The sequence below is a fragment of the Neophocaena asiaeorientalis genome, unplaced genomic scaffold, assembly GCF_003031525.2.
Source record: "Neophocaena asiaeorientalis asiaeorientalis breed wild unplaced genomic scaffold, Neophocaena_asiaeorientalis_V1.1 scaffold218, whole genome shotgun sequence".
Taxonomy (NCBI): domain Eukaryota; kingdom Metazoa; phylum Chordata; class Mammalia; order Artiodactyla; family Phocoenidae; genus Neophocaena; species Neophocaena asiaeorientalis.
Window position 1 is genome coordinate 13,374,136 of NW_020172818.1, and position 21,108 is coordinate 13,395,243.

Below are 21,108 nucleotides of genomic sequence, written 5' to 3' on the forward strand. Positions count from 1 at the left end.
TTAAAAAACTGATCTTAAAAATAATTTGGAAGTACAGACCTTCTAGAATAGTCAAAAATTTTGAATAATAAAAACAAATTTGAAGGACTTATACTTTCCATATTTCAAAATTTATTACAGGGCTACAGTAATCGAGACAGTGTAGTACTGGCATAAAAATAGACATGTAGATCAGTGAAGCAAAAATATCAAGAGTCTGGAAATAAACACTTACGTTTATGTTCAATTGATTTTTGACAACTGTGCCAAGGCAATTTAATGGGGGTAAATTGTATTTTTTCAACAAACAGTGCTAGGACGATTAGATATCCACATGCAAAAAGATAAATTATACGGTTATGTCACACCACACATAAAAATAATTTCCAAATGTATCACATATAAATGTGAGATCTAAAACCATAAAACTATCAGAAAAAAAAAACGTAAAAATGAATTTTCACAACCTTGGGATAACTAATGATTTTTTAGAACTGACTACAAAAGCACAAACAATAAAAGAGAAAAATGATATGCTGTATTTCATGAAAATTAAAACCTTTTGCTTTTTAAATATGCAAGGAAGAAAATAAAGTGACAAACCACAGACAAGGAGGAAATATTTGCAAATAATATGTCCAGTAAAGGAATTGTGTTCAAAATACACAATAACTCTCACTATTTAATAAGAAGACATATAACCCAATTAAAAACAGAGAAAACAATTTGAAGTCTATGCAAAAGACTATATGTGATATAAAATGATTCCATTTATATCAAATTCCAGAAAAGTCACATCTGTAGCAGGAGAAAATAGCTTAGTGGTTGTCTAGGGCTGCGCGTAGAATGGGGAGTGACTACAAAATTGGAAGTGAGGTTTCTTTTTGAGGTAATGGAAATATTCTAAAATTAAATTGTGTTGATGGTTACATAACTGAAAACTTACTAAAAATCATTAAATCATATACCTAAAATGAGTATATTTTATGGTATGTAAATTATAACTCAATAAAGCTGTTAAAAATAAAATCTTAATAGTAATAAAACAAACAATCCAATTTAAAAATGGGCAAATGGCTTGAATAGGCACTTCATCAGAGAAGATGCATTAATGACAAATAAGCACATGAAACTTGTCTAATATAAATATCCATTAATGAAAGGTGAATTAAAAGCACATCAAGATACACATTAAAATGGCTAAAATTAAAACAAAAATACTGACAATACCAATTGCTGATGAAGATCTGGAACAAGTAGAACATTCATACACTGTTGGTATGAATACAACATGTTATAGCCACTGTGGAAAGCAGTTCCACAATTTCTTATAAAGTTAAATATACATTTACCAAATGACCCAGTAATCCCACTTCTACTTATTTACTCTAGAGAAATGAAAACTTGTTTTCACACAAAAATCTTTAATGGATGTTTATGATCTATGAATAGATCATAATTGTTCAAAACTAGAAACAACCTAAATACCCTGCACAGGGTGGATGAACAAATAAACTTTGGTGCCTCCATACAAAGAATACCCTCAGCAATAAAAAACGAGCAAACTTTTGATACACTCAACAACTTAGATCTCAGAGATGTTATGGTGAGTGAAAATAGCCAGTCTCAAAGTTCACATATTGTATGATTATATTAATATGATATTTTCCCCAAAAAACCAGACTACAGTGGAGAAAGATAAATCAGTGCTTCCCAGGTTTTAGGGCAGAGAGAGGGTATGAATACAAAGGTATAGCATGAGGGAGTTTGTTTGTAGTAATGAAATTGTTTTGTGTCCTGATGGTGGTGACTGTTGCATGAATAGATTCATGCATTAAAAATCCTAAATCTGTACATCAATTAAAGTCAATTTTAGTACAGTTAATTTAAAAATTAAATAAAATTATGTAATTAAAATTTACATTTCCACACATCACGGGATCAAATTTGTGACTTCTAATCATATTAGACATTCTTGGTGTTAAAATGTTTGTGTGAAAGGGGTTACCATGTAAACACTAACCAAAGAAAAGATTGTCTAGAGACTGTCATATAGAGGGAAGTAAGTCAGAAAGAGAAAAACAACTATTGTAACCATCACAAAAATTAGGCTTTAAGGCATGAGGTGTTACTAAATGCAAAGAGGGACATTTCATAATGACAAAAGGGATAAATTCATAGGAAGGCATAACAGTCCTAGATTTGTATAAATATTGCTTCAAGATATACAAAGCAAAAAAAAAAAAAAAGATATACAAAGCAAAATGGACAAAACTAAAATGAGAGATACATTCCCATTCCCAGTCATAGTTGGACTATCACACTTTTCTCAATAACTGATAGAAGAAGAAAAAACACCACCAACAACAACAACTAGTAAAGATAAAAAAAGATTTGAACATAACAGATGTGATGTAATTATAAAGGATCATTCATTATGTCAACAATGCTTTCCTTTTTTTTTGAAACGTATATGTTGCTTGTAGTTTTTCATTTTTTTTTTGTTTTTACTGAATGAACCCTTTAGAATGTTCTCTGCTAAAAATTAGCAAATGGAAAAATTAACAAATTAAACATATCCAAATAGAAGATGAATGGAAATTACTACGCAAAGGTAATGAAACTCAGGATGAGTTGTATGGAACAGGTTACAGCAAAGGCAGAACGATTGTCCAGGTTTTGACAAGTAAATTAATAACAGAATAAAAGAGTAATGAGGAAGCATATGAACATTTAGATCTTTCTACAAAGTAAGATTGTGGTAGAATAATTTTGTCCTGCTTTATAGAATGTTACATTTTCCCCTTAGATTATTAAATACACATTTTGGAAATATAGCAGAGGCCCCTCACAATACTGTGGGTTACTTCCAGGAACTGGACCATGATCCCACTGTATATATCAGAGAAACACCCCCTCATGCTTCTAGCAGGATGAAGGGGAAAAGGACTTTTTAAACACATCAGAGACTATTCTTCTTAACACAGATGTTTCTCTCCATTTAGATGGCACAGATGTCTAGGGTAGGTTAGAGTTGGCTATTTCCCTTCTCCCAAGTGGAAGGCTGATGCAGCTGGACTGGAGTGTATCCTCCCCTCAGGACAGTTAGACTCCGATAATACCCCAGCAGATTAAACTCTGGCCAACTAGTTTCCTCTGAGGGAAGTCCTTGTTAAGAAGAAGTAAAAAACAAACTTATGGTTATCAGGGGGGAAAGAGCAGGGGAGGGATAAATTGGGAGATTGGGATTGATTACATACACTATACTATATGTAAAACAGATAACTAATAAGGACCTACTGTATAGCACAGGGAACTCTACTCAATACTCTGTAATGACCTATATAGAAAAAGAATCTAAAAAAGAGTGGATATATGTATATGTATAACTGATTCACTTTGCTGTACAGCAGAAACTAACACAACATTGTAAATCAACTATACTCCAATAAAAATTAAAAAAAAAATAAAGGGAGGGAAAAAAACGAGAAACACTTGTGAAGTTCACAGAACAGAGAGACATAGGCTCACTAAATGACTGAGACCTAATTATAGGACTCTAGAATGCTTCCCCTTCCTCCGTACCTCACCACCACATTACTAACAGTCTATTTAGAGCAGTTCCTTTTATCCAGAACATCATGTCCAGCTATCAAAAGACAAAAAAACCCCCAAAACAAAAAACAAAACCTGAAGAGATGAAGCAAGCATGAGAACCAGGCATAGAAGGGATGTTGGAATTATCATACTGGGAATTTAAAACAACTGGATTAATATCATAAGGGCTCTAACTGATAAAGCAGACCGCATGTAAGAATAGCTGGGCGATGTAAGCAGAGAGATGGAAATCCTAAGAAAGAAAGAACCAAAAGAAGTGCTAGAGTTGAAAAACACTGCAACAGAAATGAAGAATGCCTTTGATGGGTTTATTAGTAGACTGAGCATGGCTGAAGAAAGAGCCTCTGAGCTAGAGTATATATAAGTAGAATCCATAAAAACTGAAAAGGAAAGAAAACAAAGACTGAAAAAACAGAAGAGAATATCCAAGGACTGTGGGACAAGTACAAAAGATTTAATATGTGCATAAGGTTCCCAAAAGGTTCCAATAACCTTAACAGACACCTCACCAAAGAAGATATGCAGATAGTAAATAAGCATACAAAAAGATGCTCCACATCATACATCACCAGGTAAATGCAAATTAAAACAACAATGAGATACCACTACACACCTATAGAATGGTGAAACTCCATAACACCAGATGCTGGAAAGGATGTGAAGCAACAGAAACTCTCATACATTGCTAGTGGGAATGCAAAATGGTTCAGCCACTTTGGAAGACAGTTTGGCTGCTTCTTAAAAAACTAAACATACTATTACCATATGATCCAGCAGCAGTTGTGCTCCTTGGTATTTACCAAATAAAGTTGAAGATTCATGTCCACAAAGCAAAACAAAACAAAATAAACAAAACAAAAACCCACAAAAAACCAAAACAACAACAAAAATCAAACAAAACCCTGCACATGGATGTTTACTGCAGCTTCATTCATAATTACCAAAAACTTGAAAGCAACCAGGATGTCCTTCATTAGATGAATGAGTAAATAAACTATGGTATTGGTTTGGCCAAAAAGTTCGTTCGGTTTAAAGTAAAAATAAAAGACACATTTTTCATTTTCACGAGTAACTTCATTGAACAACGTATTCATTAACCAAACGAACCTTTTGGCCAACCCAATACATCAGATGATGAAATATTATTCACTGCTAAAAAGAAATCTAGTATCAAGCCATGAAAAAACATCAACAAATCTTAAATCCATATTACTAAGTGAAAGAAGTCAATCTGAAAAGGCTACATACTGTTTGATTCTAACTATGTGATTATGGAAAAGACAAAACTATGGACACAATAAAAAGATCAGTATTTGCTAGGGGTTCAAGGGAATAGAGTTGAATAGGCAAAGCACAGAGAATTTTCAGGGGAGTGAAAATACTCTGGAGGAGACAATAATGATGGTTACATGTCATTACACATTTGCCTAAATGCATCGAATGTACAAGAGTGAAGCCTAATGTAAACTATGGACTTTGGGTAATTATGATGAGTCAGTTAGGTTCATCAGTGCTAAAAAAATGTACCACTCTGGTGGGAGATGTTGATAACAGGGAGGCTATGCAAGTGTGGGGGGCAGAGGATATATAGGAAATCTCTGTACCTTCCCTCAATTTTGCTGTTAACCAAAAATTGCTCTAAAAATAAAGTCTTAGAAAAAAATATAAAGGTATCATGAGTAGTTTGAATAGTGTTTACTTTATTCTTTCATATAACATATACAGAGCCAACATGTTTTCTATACCTTGGAAGAGTGTTGTACTCCTTTGTAAGTTTGAATCAGCTTCCAACATTTTATCCTTGAACTTTGAAAGTGGTGAAGTATCTGAGAGTTTTTTTTTTTTTTATATGAAGATTTTTGCCAGTTCTCTTCCTCTGGGACATCTTCATCATTTGTCACTATCATTTTCCTCATTCATGTTGATAAATTCACCTTCACTAATTTCCTCTGGCTGGATATTTAGAGTCTCTTGTAAAGTGACTGTCAACATTCTCTTATTCAGCTATTCTTCATCTTCACCTATACTGGATTTGAATTTCACTTTCAGTGTTATCACTTTTTATTTCTTCCTCTTTGTTTGCAAGTCCTTCTCTTGATTAGCCATTTTTCTAAGGTGTCATTTGAGTTTATCATTGAAAGACAATGAGGCAATGCAACTATGTGCTTTGCTGTCTGTGCATGAACTGACTAAGATAATCAGTGACCAATCAGTAACAGATTTTGAAAAATAGGAATATGATTGGTCACTGATTATGAAGTACATCTGTTATTTGTGGAGTGATTCGTGAGAGCTTAAGAGCTAGCAGATAATTTTTTACATTATGCAAGTACTCACAGTTAATGTGACATGGTAAGAAAAACTTGAGCCATGCTGTTGAGGGGACTGGTGTTATATAAATAAATAATCTTGGTAACTGAAATTTGTGCAAAGCAAGGATTGCGTGTATTGAATTGTGCATGCATAGAATTGGTTATGTGTGTGTGTGTTCTTTGGCATATGTGTTCTATTTTTGAGCTGCTAAAACTTTAAAATGGTGTCCTTTTATATGTTTCTAAGGAGACCTTATTCAGTTTCATTCTTGTTCATTAAAGATAGTCTCATCAATGGTTTTGTGACTGGTCAATGGAGATTGTCAGTAATTTCTTACATAGGAAAGCATTGTAATCTATTATTTAAAAAATATTATTACACTAGTTTGTTTGTGAAATACCACAGCCTTCAACATGAAATTTAGCTTATGTAAATCTTTGTTGAAGAGATACTGAAAATATTTTTATTTTAGGAGTAAAACATTTTAAGTTAATGAAAACATGATGTAAGTTTAAGAGTTTTGAATTTATTTTATACCACGTAGTTAACTTAATGGGGAAAACGGCCTTCATATATTTATTTAATTTGAAGGTATAAAAATCAATACATATGGCACTGTGACGTCTTTTAAATTCAGTAAGTTTATTCATCTAAGAATTCTGAATTGTGATTAATAGTACTTATTCAACATAAACACTCAATTTGTGAGTTTTTAATTTCTTCAAAATTGTTTCCTATGCTCATTTGAAAATCTCCTAATCATTTTCTTTATAGATGATACAGTTTAGTATGATAATCACGTTAGGTTGTATAGAATATTTTAAATGTTTTTATTTAAATAGTTACTACTCATAGCCAATTTATTAGGAGATATTTTCTATACTTCTATAAAATAAGGAACTTAAAAAATGCTTCTACATTTCTGTGTTTTACTGCTCTAACACTATAAATGTGCTTTCCCCTGCTATGTGTTCCCAGTTACCATAGACTCTATCTATTCTTCATTTACTCAGTTGAGACACAGGTCTAGCCTTGTCCTCATGGAACTTAGAATCCAGTAGGGCAGGACATACAAACAACAATAAACATTGCAGATGAGCTAACTATATAGTATATTAGAAGGTGATACATGTGGTAAAGAAAAATTTAAAGCAATTTCAAATAGAGTAGTCAGGGTTCAGAAGTAGTACAGGTAATGAGCAATATGTCTGGAGTAAGAGTGTTTCACACAGAGTGTAAGATCCTGAGGTGGAAACACGCTTAGTATATTGATGTAACAGAGGAATGCAGTGATGGTGGAGCAGAGCAGTGGAGTGTAAGTAGTAGGAGATAAGATTGGAGAGTAACAAAGAACCAGTTACTATAAATTCTTATAGACTGTTGTAGGAACTTTGATTTCTACCCTGAGAGAACTGAGGTGCCATTGGAGGATTTGTAGAGGGGATATATTATCTGACACATTACAGGATCTCTCTGATTGTTGCATTGAGAACAAACCCAAGCGGAACGAAAGCAGGGGTAGGGAAACCAGTTAGGTGAGAAATGATATTGACTTGGACTAGGGAGGCAACGATAGACATCTTAAGGAGTGATTAGATTCTACATATATTTTGAAAGTAAAAGTGATTAGATTTTCTGATTGATTGGACATAGAGTATGAAAGAAGAGATGAGTGAGAGTACTTCCAAGAGTTCTGACCTAGGGTTCAGATTTTTGACCTCAGAAAATTGTAGGAGGAGTAAGTTTCAGAGGAAAATCAGGAACTTAGTTTGGAGCATGTAAATTCTGAGATGCTTATTAAACTTTCAGATGTTGAAGTTCAATAGATTATTGGATTTAGGACTCTGGTGGACCACAACTGAGGGATTCAAGTGAAGATATTAATTACAGTTTCATTAGGATATGGGACATGTTTGTCTTGTTTATTCCAGTGTGCCCCGTATCTATACAATGTTAATACTTAGAAGGTACTTAAGAAATAGCTATTGAGTGAATGACTACAAATGTAGTGATTTGTGTGCTGGTAAATGTTTAACCACAAGCACTCTAAGGAAAAAAAAACCACAGAAACAAAACAAAACTCATGACTTCTAGCATTTGCAAATTTCTGTGGTGTAAATACTCCTACCATGATTTTAAGCTACCAAAGTAACATCACTAAATGCAGAGTTGAGAAGAAATGTGCACAATTGATTCCCTCTAGCAAGTATAAATCAGCTCCAGAGCACAAATGAGCCCTTTGTTGCTTAGTGATAAAATCAGATACACATTTTCCTTACTTACAGGTATGCGTAAAAGAAAAATTTAAATAACCTTGATACTTGGGCAGATTTGAAGGTAAAAAAAGTCATAGATAATAATACAAACTCAAAATGGGGGACTTCTTAAGCAAATATTTAAAAACTTTTGTCATATACCAGACTAAATAATAGAAATACTGAGCTAATTTATCCCTGTATCTTTAGGCAGTCTTCTAAATTACTCCACATAGGTGTGATATCTTTACATAATTCCTGGGGAAAAGATTTCACAGTTTACAAAATAATCCATTGTAATGTGAAGGTACTCTTTTGCCACAGATGTCTTCATGATTTCTAAATTAGCCTAGAAAGTGTGTTTAAAATATTTCCATAAAACATCTATCACTAAAAATCTATACAAAGTTTAATCAAGTTGTTCTCTCCTTGAGTCTAAACTCTTTAGCGTGTATCTCAGAGTCATTATTAGGTCCTTAAACAGTATTTATTTATTTAATTAATATTTAAAAATTTTTATAGTGATAAAATATACCAAACATAAAATTTACCATTGTAACTATTTTTAAGTGTACAGTTCAGTGGTACATTCACATTATTGTGCAACCATCACCACCATCCATCTTCAGAACTTTAATTAATTAGCAATGTATTTTGTTTCATGTAAAAGAAGTACATTTTGTTGTAGATAATTAGAAAAGGAAAAGTATAAAGGAAAACAAAATTACCCAAAATCTCAGCATTCAGAGAAAATCAAATCTATATCTACCTTATTGCACATATAGAATTATATCAGACTGTTAAATCCATAGTCTAAAAATTCATCGTGTGTTAGAGATCCTGCTGAGTCTAAAGTGGGATTCAGATTCTGTGTCTAATGAAGTGGTGGGGCTTCAAACCCCAGTTGTATATTTTGCACCATTTATCCAACATACCAGTGAGCAAGCCTCAGTAAGAATGGTGTATTCTCAAAGCAATGAGGCATAGGGAAGTAGGGAAACAATTCCTCATCCTGGACATGTGGTTTAGAGCTGAGCCCCAGGGAGAGAGAGTTGCAAGTAGAAGATGAAGGAACACTGGTCTTTAAGAATTTGTTAATGGAGCAAAGACTAGGGACAAGATAATTCCTCCAAATTCTATTTGGAACACAAATAGACATCACAAAAACTTCAGGCAGAGGGCAGTTTGTAATTTATGACTTCTGCAGATTTGGATGCAATATGCCCAAAACAACTGGAGAAAGGCATGGCTTCTTCCAGAGACACTATTATGTTCTGTACCAAAGTGCTGACATTGCTGTTTCTTTCTTTCTCTCTCTCTGGCCAGGGTATGGTGAGGAGAAGGGAAGTGCTAAGGAGGACTACTGATGAACTCTCATCAGACTTTCCTAGGGATTCTTTGAAATAATTGGAGACTAGAAAGAAATGGTTTATAAGCAAAGGTTATAAAAGGATTAAAAATGTTTGGATATGCATGTTAATGTTAGCACATTTATATACATGTGCCTAGAGACTTGAGAGAACTGATGTTATATTCAAATGTAATTTTAAAATTTCTACATAGAATTTCATTTTTAGATGCCTCATCATTCATTTCTTTTTGTTGAGCTTTTTAGTTGTTTTCAGTTCTTTGAATTTTGATTTGAAAAATATCTTTGAACATGTTGGAAAATTGCACCCTGAAAGATTTTTGACAATATATACCCAACTGTTAGATTAAACCATATGAAATGTTAATTGACATTTTAAACTATTAAAAACTGACAATTACATATGGTTCAATCTAAAATCATGTGTTAAAATGCCATGTTTACTACAACTTAGCAATCTCTGCCGATTTTAATGGAAAAAAGTTATATCTCATCACTTTAATTTTTATATGATTACTTTTATGATTCTTTTATTCAGGAATCTGGATTGTGTGCTCACCATGTGCAAAACAGTATGATAGGCATAAGGATACAGTAAAGACTAAGAACAGAGGGAACTTGTCTTTATGATGTTTGTAAGTTTATTAGAGGAAATTATTAATCAAGTATTCTTAATTTAATATATAAAAATGCTATGTCTAACATGTGCTAAGAGAATCTACAAAGTGACATTTAATTTAAATTGAGAGGCTTATGGAACGTTTCCCTGTGAAATGAGATTCAAGTTGTTATCTAAATGAGGAGTATGTTCAACTAATGAGGAATGGGCAGAAGGGAATTTGAGACAGAAGGAAAATTGTGTTTAAAGGCTTTATGGCAAAAAGATAGCATCATACATTTAGGCACTTGAAAGAGGATCAGAGTGGCTAGAACAAAGATTAGGAAGTTGAGGTATAGTATGAATTGAAGTTGGACAGGTCAAGGAACCAGGCTATCCAAGGTATTATTATCTGGATTAAGAATATTCTTCTTCTCATAACAGCAATGGGAAAACATTGTAGCATTAAGTAGGAGTGCAGAAACATCTTCTTATATATACTAAGGTGGATTAAGATTAGATGTGGGGAGACCAATTAAGAGGTGTTTTTAGTAGTCCAAGAAAGATATGATAGTAGCTTGGACTATGGAAGTGGGGGTAGAGTCAGAAAGAAGGTAATAGATTGGGAGCTATTTGAACAACTGAATGGATGCTTGTACTGTTTATTGAAATGGGGAACACTGGAAGAGGAAGAGGTTTGGAGGTAAGATAATGGGTTTGGAGGAGTTTGAGGAGCTTTTCAGACCCCAAGTGGAAACGTCAGGTACACGAGCAGAGCTCAAAGACGGTTTAGAGGATTTTAAGCTGGTGATCCATTTACTTTTTGAGTTTTAAAACATATGTATGTATTATTTCTATCTTATATGTACCTACTGTAATTTAAACAATTAAAGTAAAAATGTTATAGAGTAAGATAAACATCTATATCTTCATAACATATAATGTCCAAGTTTTATAATTTGTTCAATAAATTTTAATAACCCTGTATGGTAAATTTAAAATGACATGATAATGTGGTACTATTTTAGTAATTAAAAAATATATCTTTATTTATGCATGTACATAATGTAATATGTGAGATATACATATCACAAAAAATGAAGGGAGAGTTGAAATGTGAACATGAAGATCATAGATAGGCTATATTTGGGGTGTAGGACAATTAAAGGTAAATTTAACTTTCTAGTATTTCTATTTTTAATTGTTTTCACTGTGCATGTATGATCCTTATAATGCATGAGGGGAAAATAAGTTTCAATAAGAGACTGGTATAGAGGATGGATCAGGATCAGGGACTGGGGACTGGAATGAGAATGATTTGTAGAGCTTTTGCCATATGTTACAACTTTGAATTATCTGATTCTCAAGCTATATCCAAAGTTCAGGTGGAAAAAAATGCTTTTGGAGGAAATACATTATATCCTTTTTTGTAGTTTTTTCAGTGCAACAAACCAGACCATCTGGAAACTGTGCTCAGATAGAGGTTTTACCCTGAGAATATTCACTGAGTTCTGCTTTGGCATATGTCTTTGGCCTACTCAGAGGAATGCTAAGCAAACACCTATGGGAAATCTTCTTTTGCATTTATGACACTGTGGTTGAGGACACTGTCCTCTTAATTGCCCATAGAAAGAATTTCTTGAAACTCAAATATCAGAAATTCCTAAGCCCTTAAGGAATGTGTATATATTGTTTATACGGACAGTGTAAACAAATTTACTGATTTTATTTCCTTTTTTGTTTGTTCACTAAGAGGCTCAGAGACATATTTGAAGCTTAACTTTCATAAATGATTGGGACTCTTTGACCTGAATGTCCATGTTATAACTTCACTCCCATCTTGTTTCTATTTTCTCCCTTTCTATTTTTTTCCAGTTTTAATTTTTCATTCATTTATATTTGTCTACTTTATTGTATGGATTGTTATGTGTCTTCTATAATTCAAAAGAAAACCAATTAGATAATAGAAAAAATGGAAACTGTTCATTCAAAAGTGAAAAATGAAGCTGTGGGTTTGAATGAGATCACTTAGAAATAGAGAATAAAGTAAGGACAAAATCAGGTCCAGGATTTGGTATTGTGGAACCTATGCATTTAATTACTACATAGAGGCAGAGAATTAGAAATAATTCTAATTATTGAGAATTAATAATGCCATGGAAGAGAGGCTGAGGGGGTAGGAGGCGATCAGGACAGTTGGAAGCCAAGACGCAATAGCCACCTGTGAGGAATATTACTAAAAGGTCAAGGAAGTCTAGGATTAAAATGCTCACTGGATTTCTCAATAAGGCTCTTTGGGTAGAGTGTTGGGAAAAGAGTTCAGATTTGAATGTCTTGAGAAGCAAATAACAGGTGAAAAATGGAGATACAGAATATAAGCAATCCATAATTTAATGTTTGTCAGACACTTTTATTTCTTCTTTTGTGAATTGTTTGTTACTTTTGTTCTTTTTATATTAGAGATATATATTTTTATTAGTGTGTAAGAATATGTTATATATTCAGCATTTTTTATACTGTGTCTGTTAAATATGATATAAACTCCTTTTTCTCCCAGTGTTGTTAATGTAACATTGATATCAACTGGAGTTCTGCTAGTTATCTAAGAGACACTTCTGATTTCACCTTACTTTGTGATAATTTTATGTTTCATTCATTCAATTAATACACATTTATTGCTTTCATTATGTACTCAGGATTAATTTTATAAGAATTTTCACTTGAATTTGAATTTGTTTGATAGTTTTAATCGAACTTTCATAGCACACTACAGCAGTAATTTTAGTGACTGCAAATGGGGTATTTTAAAATCCTTGAATAAGAACTACAAATTGTAAAAGGAGCTAAAGATTCATAAAAATTTTTCTAAAAGTAATCTTTTCCAAAGCATAGTTGTAGTTACTATTTTGCAAAGAATGCAAATGTAAACCAGTTTATCTTGGGCTAAGCTCATGCAGTTTATCATCTGGGCTAAATAATGAGTCAAGTCTTATTGTAATAAAGAATATAACTGCATGGGCAGTGGCTCTCCCTAAAGTAGAGAGGAATGAGGAGATTGGCTCAGGCACTAGAATTAAAGACTGATAAAGATGTTTTTTAAAAAAAATTTACCGAAGTATTTATAACCATAATATTTAAAGCAATGGTAAAATTTACCACAATACATTTAGATAATTTGTTACCACATTCAGGCCTTATGATTTTTTATGACTATATATTTTTATCTGTCCATAATAAGCTTCAAAAGAAATAGAGGTTCTATGAATACTTTGCATAACAGCTTTATGAGAAGCAAATTTTTTAAAGTATAGCATATAAGATAACTTTTTATCTATTTGGCTAAAAATATAACTTACTTCAGTTAGATTAAATATTTATTTTACTAATTATTTATGTCAGGTGTCCCTGGGTTTGAAGAATATAAAGTATTTTTTGCTGTGTTTGTTAATGCTTTTGAATTATTAAATAAAACATATTAAATTACTTCCTTAAGGTTTCCAGGTAAAAAACAGTGACTGTCACTTAAAAAATTCTTTAAATATTTTAATCAATACTGGACCCTATGCCCCGAAATTGTCCCTTACCATATGTTAATAAACCTTCTTAGAGTTTCTAACTTAACTTCAAAAATGTGCTTAGAAAATGGAAGAAAATATTTTCTATTTTCTAATATCCCTGTATGTCAAGTGGGATATGCCATACATTTTTAAAAAGATAATATTTCTATTATAAACTGTTCTATTAATTTTCTAACACCTGCATTCTTAATTAAAACATAGGTAATATATATGTAAGATGTGTTATATATAAAGTAGAGCAAGATTAGAGGCAATTTCACTTGTTCTCCAACTTGGGGCTAATTTTATTGCTTTTTGTACTCACCTCTGTCCCTACAAAAATGAAGGGGTGAGATACTTGTGGAAAATCAGAGATAAAGGGGAAAGGAAGATTGGCAGTTTCAGAGGCTTTTCTTTTTTTTTTTTTTTTTCCCCGATAGGCGGGCCTCTCACTGTTGTGACCTCTCCTGTTGCGGAGCACAGGCTCCGGACGCGTAGGCTCAGCGGCCATGGCTCACGGGTCTAGCCGCTCCGCGGCATGTGGGATCTTCCCGGACCGGGGCACAAACTCGTATCCCCTGCATTGGCAGGCGGACTCGCAACCACTGCGCCCCCAGGGAAGCCCTCAGAGGCTTTTAAAATGTGGTTTTATGCTTACTTATCCTAGTTAGTGGCAACTAACCACTGCTCCTTCAATTTAACCCCCTGGGCGTGGCATTTGAAAATTGTTTCTAAAGCTTTATGTCATCAAGACCTCTATGATCACTATTTCAAAATAGTAAACACAGAGGATGGACTTACGGAAAAAAAAAGTAGTTTTTTCTTATTCTCATAATGGTGGCTTAATGTAGTAAGAATTAATATTAAGCCTCATTTTACTTTGAACAAGTTTAATATAGAAAAAAAGTGTTTTTTTAATTTTCACAGATGAGGACATAGTTACTTGAAGTTAAAGTGACTTCAATCCCCTCCGCCGGCCTCCATGCATCCCCCTTGCAAGCTGCCAATCATAAAATGAAGACTAAAATCAACTGGTGTGTTTCTTTTTTTAGCATAACATTGAATTAAAATGTAACTATCAGTAACAGGTAGAGGTTTACCATTGTGTTAACACAGTATGCATAGTCCATAATGTTCAATATGAGAAAGAAAAAAAACACACAGAAATTTCATAAACTGGAACCTGAGGACAACTGTTGGAGGTCTCTCCAGCTTCTTAAAATTGCTTGAGAATCTCAGAATCCCCACTGTAGATGGGGGTACATTCTAAAAGATTATCTTCAACAGTTATAAGCGGTGTGCCTCATTTCTTTTCTTTTTTTTTTTTTTTGCGGTACGCGGGCCTCTCACTGTTGTGGCCTCTCCTGTTGCGGAGCACAGGTTCCGGACGCGCAGGCTCAGCGGCCATGGCTCACGGGCCCAGCCGCTCCGTGGCATGCAGGATCTTCCCGGACTGGGGCACGAACCCGTGTCCCCTACATCGGCAGGGAAGCCCGGTGTGCCTCATTTCTTAACCACTTATTCTTTGGGCTTTTTGTTGCCCATCATCTGAATGATTTGGATGCCATCTTCCAGACACAGGGTTTACCCATCTCATGGCCTTCACAGATTACTGAAAGTGAAATCTACCTGAAACACTGTGGAAACTGCTAGCTGACGGCAATCATTTGGAGAGAGCTTATTGCCTCTGATGGATCCTCCATAACTGGGAGATCGAACCAGTGCTGGCCTTGGGGCAAGGATGGGGAAGGGGATGGACCAACAAACCAGAGGGAGGAGAAGGGTAACTTATCATTCATTTCTCTGACAGAATAACGACTGACAGAAGGAAAGCCAAAAAGTACATTTTACAGATAACATAATTTTTGTGGCAATTGCTTGAAGCCATCTAAGAAAATGTGCGAGTACTAAGCGTTTCTAACTGAGTTTGTCCTACTTGGAATGACAGATTTTCCCCATCTCTCTCATTCACCTTCTTCAGTCCTTCTAGATGCCCTTAATGGGGATCAGGGGGATTAGGGTGGGAGTGGGGAGGCCGTAGAAGCAGAAACCAGTTCAGCCATTAGAAGACTACAAATGGGTTAGTGACCTCCTTTCTTCAAGAACTTTTAACTGGTCCCTTTCCTTTTATCAAACCCATTTTGTCACCATTTCCTTTGTAACCTTATCCCACCGCCCAGCTCCTCTCTCCCTCCCCCTCTTCCTCCCTCCCAGTCTTCTCACCTGTCCACTGCAATGGCCGTCATAGAGTAGATGCTGGCGAACACCGCTGTAATAGGAAAGAAGTTCTGGAAGCGACAGTAGTTGGCGCCGAAGTACCACTCGCTGTGAAGCGCATAGATGAAGTTGACCAATGTGTTGAAGGCGGCCATGGAGGCGTCGGAGAAAGCCAAGTTCACGAGGAAGTAGTTGGTGACGGTCCGCATGCGCTTGTGGGCCAGGATGATCCAGATGACGATGAGATTCCCGAAGACCGCCACGGCCACCACCACGCCGTACGCTAGGGACCAGAGCGCAATGCGCCAAGACGGCTGCACGAACTGGTTGGTGAGGTTGGCCCGGAACTGCGAAGGCGCCGCGGAGGCCGCGGCCAGTCCCAGCGTGGAAGAGGAAGCGGAAAGATTGCCGGCTTGGGCTAGCAGTTGCAGCCACTCGGGGTCAGCCTCTCCCGCCGCTGCCCCAGCCTCGAGCGCGGCACTCGGGTTCCCGGCGTCCGCACCCGCTGTTCCCCCGTCCGTCCAGTTCGCGGCTACGGGGAGAGAGGCCATAGCGATGGGTCGGCAACCCGGTTCCCCTCGCTCAACCACTGCCCGCCCGGGCAGTCTCCCTCGAAGTTCTTCTCTGCTTCCCGGTAGCTTTGCTGCTCAGTGGACCTCAGCCCCGCCCGAAAGCGGGGTAGAAAGGTACTCACAGCCCTTTCTGGTTAAGGGATGCTTTGAACCTGCAGGTGATGGGGAGAAGGAAGGCACTTTCCCCGAGGAGTCTGCGAACCTAGCAGGCAGGCAGGATGAGACAGTTGGAAAAAGAGATGCTAAGGGCTGTCGCCCGCGGAGAACTCCGGGGTCGCCCCTGCGCGAGTTCCCGGGCACCGGCTGGAGCGCTGAGGATCGGGGGCTGCTGCGAGCTTTATAGTTTGTTATAGTGCCCTACTTCCGTGACGTTGTGCGGAACTGACGAGCCCCTTCTTGGAATAAGATTGCCCTCCTTTCCTCCACCCCCGCCCTTTGGGTTTCATTCATTCGCTACTCGGCGAATTGATACACTGAAGGAAGGGCTGCACTTTCTCATACGTAAAATCATTACAAGATTGTTTTCCGTCTTTTAACTTCAAGATAGTTTGCTGAGGTCCCTGCTTTCAGACATTTACTGTGGACTATTCTTTTCTAAACCAGTTTAACCATTCACCCGTAAAGCAAAGGCACGATCCCCGGAGATTTTTCAGCTAGGGCTAGAGCATGTGTGGGTGCAGCCTGCTGAGGACTGTGGACACCGAGAGCCGCGCGCTTTGTTAGGTGCCACTGGTTTTTGGAATTTCACTCAACTTTCTGCTCGTGTGTTTCTATTCTCCCTTCTCAGATCCCGTTTCTTCTCGTTCCCCCTTCCCAAATCCACCCATTTCCCCTCTTCCTCTAATCTCTATCACCAGAAATCTGACCCCTCCTCTCCCCCAGGCAGAGAGAGACTATGGTTTTTCCTGGAAGATTCTGCTCGGGTTGGAATGCCATAAAACAATGAGGGTAAATCAGAGATTCCAAGATGTAGATTTTCTTGAAACACAAGGACAAGACTTGAATTTCTTCATTGCTCTGGGATGAAAGTATCCTGTAAGCAATCTAAATACATACACATGGCTATACGGTTTTGGACATTTGGAGCCTTAGTTTTCAGGGCCTGACCATGAGGACACACTGATGAGGATGCAAGAATAACCTTAATTTCCTGGGCAGACAGGCAGGCCTGACTTTTGAGCTTTGGGTGAGAGCAGGTGAGCTGGAGTGTTCTGTGGAGTGCAAGCTGGAGCCTGTGCTTAGGTGGATCTCAAAAACAATTTATCAAGATGTTCTGGGGGGCTTCCCTGGTGGCGCAGTGGTTGAAAGTCCGCCTGCCGATGCAGGGGACACGAATTCGTGCCCCAGTCCGGGAAGATCCCACATGCCGCGGAGCGGCTGGGCCTGTGAGCCATGGCCACTGAGCCTGGGAGTCCGGAGCCTGTGCTCCGCATCCGGAGAGGCCACAACAGTGAGAGGCCCGCGTACCACAAAACAAAACAAAAAAAGATGTTCTGGGACCAGACTGTCTTTTATTAGTCTCTTGAGGGGCAGGTGAGAAGAGATTTAGGGTTACACGTATTTTAGCAATCCCCCCAAAACACTTGAACTCTTTCCCCCCTCCCCACTTGAACTCTTTGAGCTTTGATTTCCTCACTTGAAAATGAAGATTTTTTTAAAAATCTAATTTTCAGGGTAATGATGGGAATGAGTAGTTTCAACAGCCTTTCGACAACACCGGACAGGAGGGAGACCTCAATAAATGTTAGTGCCCTTCTCTCTTGTTACAATGTGCATTTCATCTAAACATTTTCAGGTAAGATGTATTGGAGAGCAACTTTTATTTGCTTCAAGAGAAGGTAGCTTGTGATTTCTGAACACTGTATTCTTTAGTTTCCCAGTTAAGTACCTATTCTTTAAAAACCCGGATTATTGCATAAGTGGACTTAGGGTGATTGGTAATGAATAATAGTTTCCTTCTTATAGTTCTTATGACAAAAAGGTAGTGTACATAAGTAAGTTTGAGGCAACCTGATAATAATTCTGTGGACACAACCCTACTTCAAAATAAATGCATGCTGAAAATTATAATTATCAAAGGTTATTATTTGCTATTTCTTCCCAGAACGACCTGCAAAAACATGTGATAAATCATAAGTTAACAGACTCCACACTTCCTGCTTATTAATTCTAAATTAAATCATTTTCTTTTGAAAGGCAAATTACTTCTTTCTGTTAATTCACCATCTTGGAGAATTACTTGAATTACAAGTGAAAGCCTCTTTCTTCCCTAATGAAATCAATGGATAATTGTTAAAAAAATTCCTTTGTATGAAACACACCATTTATCAAGATTAGGAAATGGGTCATGATGTGGTTTGGTAATTATGCATATTTTGATCAAATATTTACAGTTGTAAAATTAGTGGTGTGGAAATCTATTCAGTTTACACTGCTGTTTTACTTATACATACAGAGCATTATACGTTGTGATTTGTCCTCATTGGACTTAAACATGAGTAGAAGATATGACAAAAATTGATTGGTGATAGAATTAGAAGAAGTTACAATGAAAGGCGTTTAAAGAGTTGTTTTCTTTCAGAGGAAGAGAGGGATCCAGCTCATGGCTTTACTTTTAGATCTGCCTTACGTAGAGAGACTTTCCCTGTGTCCCAGTAGAGTAGTTACTGTTCATGCGTTGCTTCAGTCATTCCTTCAATGTGTATTGAGTGTACTTCCTTCCAAATCTGTACCAAATACTAGGGATGTAGCAATGAGACAACCAGATACAAACCCTGTCCTCATGGAGCCTGTAGTCTAGTAGTGTTTTTGACATTAAAGCAAGTGTTAAGGGTAGTAGAATAGGAAGATGCAGAGAAAAATGGGAGTACGTAACTAAGTAGGAGGATGTGTGCCTACTGGATTCTGTTAACTTCGCTTAAAACATAAAATGAAGTGCCAAAAAGAAAGATAGACTTAGCAGAAACTTATGCCTTGAAAAACAGGAAGGTTTAGGAGACAATGGTTAAGGAGGAAGTTTCCCAACTAAGAATTTGGCAAATAATCTGGCCATAGTAGCTCCGGAATCTGAATCTTGCTCTTATCTGAGCCTACTCTTCTTTTTTCCTAATTCTTTCTCATCCTCTTTCACTTACCGTAAGAACTCCAAAAACCTTAGCCTTGGACCACTGAGGAAAGGAGCAGGGAGGTTGAGAAAACGTTAACCCACTAGAAGGTAACTTAGAGAGAATCCTATACTCCCACATTTAAAACCTGGGAGTATGTGTGAGTATGCACCTATGCAAATGTATGAGGATCCTGGAAAATAAGCCAAGCATGGTATCCTAGGAGACATTAATAGGTTTTAGATAATAGTGTGTAAATCTTGGTTTGACTGAATAATTGTAATACAAATTATGATCATTTATGTGAGTGCTTGCAGTTTATTCCTAATGACCAAGAAATGTTTGCCTATTTTATTATGCATAATAGATTACATTTCTTCTAAATGTTATTTACTCTCCATATTTTTGCTTAGAATACATACTGGTGATGTGCCCCAGTAATTTACTACAATTTATATTAATAGATTGGATGCTGGTCATATATTAATTATTTTTTCCTCTTTTACAACTCAAGGAAACGATATGGCATATTTCATGCTTGTATTTTTATTTTAACAGGCCTCCTAAAAATAAACATATCAGGGTAGAATTTCAGGTAGTGTTGCTGGCTAGTGAAAGAGTTATTTTCAGAAAGAAAAAGTCAAATTTCCAGATTTCTGTCTCTGACAATAATCTTCCATGTGACAGTTCTCCCACACTTTTAGCTTCAGTATGTTCATTGTTTCCCACTACGTTGAGATATTTTTTTCTTTTTACCAATGTCAGATCCTGATAGTCCACTCTTTGCTGCTTGCTTTATTTTTTACCTTTATTATTTCATCATACCTGCTTTGCAGTTACACTGGGTCATTTCCACCCTCTGAGTTATGGACTCCAACAATCAGGCTGCTGAGTATTGCTGACAATCAACAATCGATCATCTCCACTTAATTGTGTAGACAGCTACTTAGCAATTCTTGCTGTCTACCAGACCTTCTTTCCATGTGGGCCTGTGATCGGTTCTCAGCTGTTCTGCAATTCTCTTTCTTCTCCATCTTCCTCTCTATGCTCAGCAAATGATGTTATTTACAGTTTATCTGATAAAAGTAAGACCACCAGCCAAGAACTTCACATTTCTGTGCATTTCATCCATCTTTAAGTCATTTATTATTATCTCTGTGAAAGATCCTTGCTGGGTACAGTAATATTGATTGTAGGCTTTTCCCTTTCATCACTTGAAATATCCTGCCACTCCCTTCTGGCTTGCAGAGTTTCTGCTGAAAGATCAGCTGTTAACCTTATGGGGATTCCCTTGTATGTTATTTGTTGCTTTTCCCTTGCTGCTTTTAATAGTTTTTCTTTGTATTTAATTTTTGATGGTTTGAATAATGTGTGTCTTGGCATGTTTCTCCTTCAATTTATCCTGTATGGGACTCTGCGCTTCCTGAACTTGATTGACTATTTCCTTTTCCATATTAGAGAAGTTTCCAACTGTAATCTCTTCATATATTTTCTCAGACCCTTTCTTTTTCTCTTCTTCTGAGACC

The 21,108-nt window shown here is 36.4% G+C and overlaps 1 protein-coding gene across 1 annotated transcript in view; it reads right to left on the reverse strand.

The window, feature by feature from the left end:
* TACR3 (tachykinin receptor 3) overlaps positions 1-16,995 on the reverse strand; it is a 60,870-nt gene extending 43,875 nt beyond the window's left edge. The window contains exon 1 of the mRNA XM_024741824.1: positions 15,913-16,995. Within this exon, the coding sequence (XP_024597592.1) occupies positions 15,913-16,457 (545 nt within the window). The 5' untranslated portion in view covers positions 16,458-16,995. The remainder of the gene's footprint in view (positions 1-15,912) is intronic.
* Positions 16,996-21,108: the final 4,113 nt, after the last annotated feature.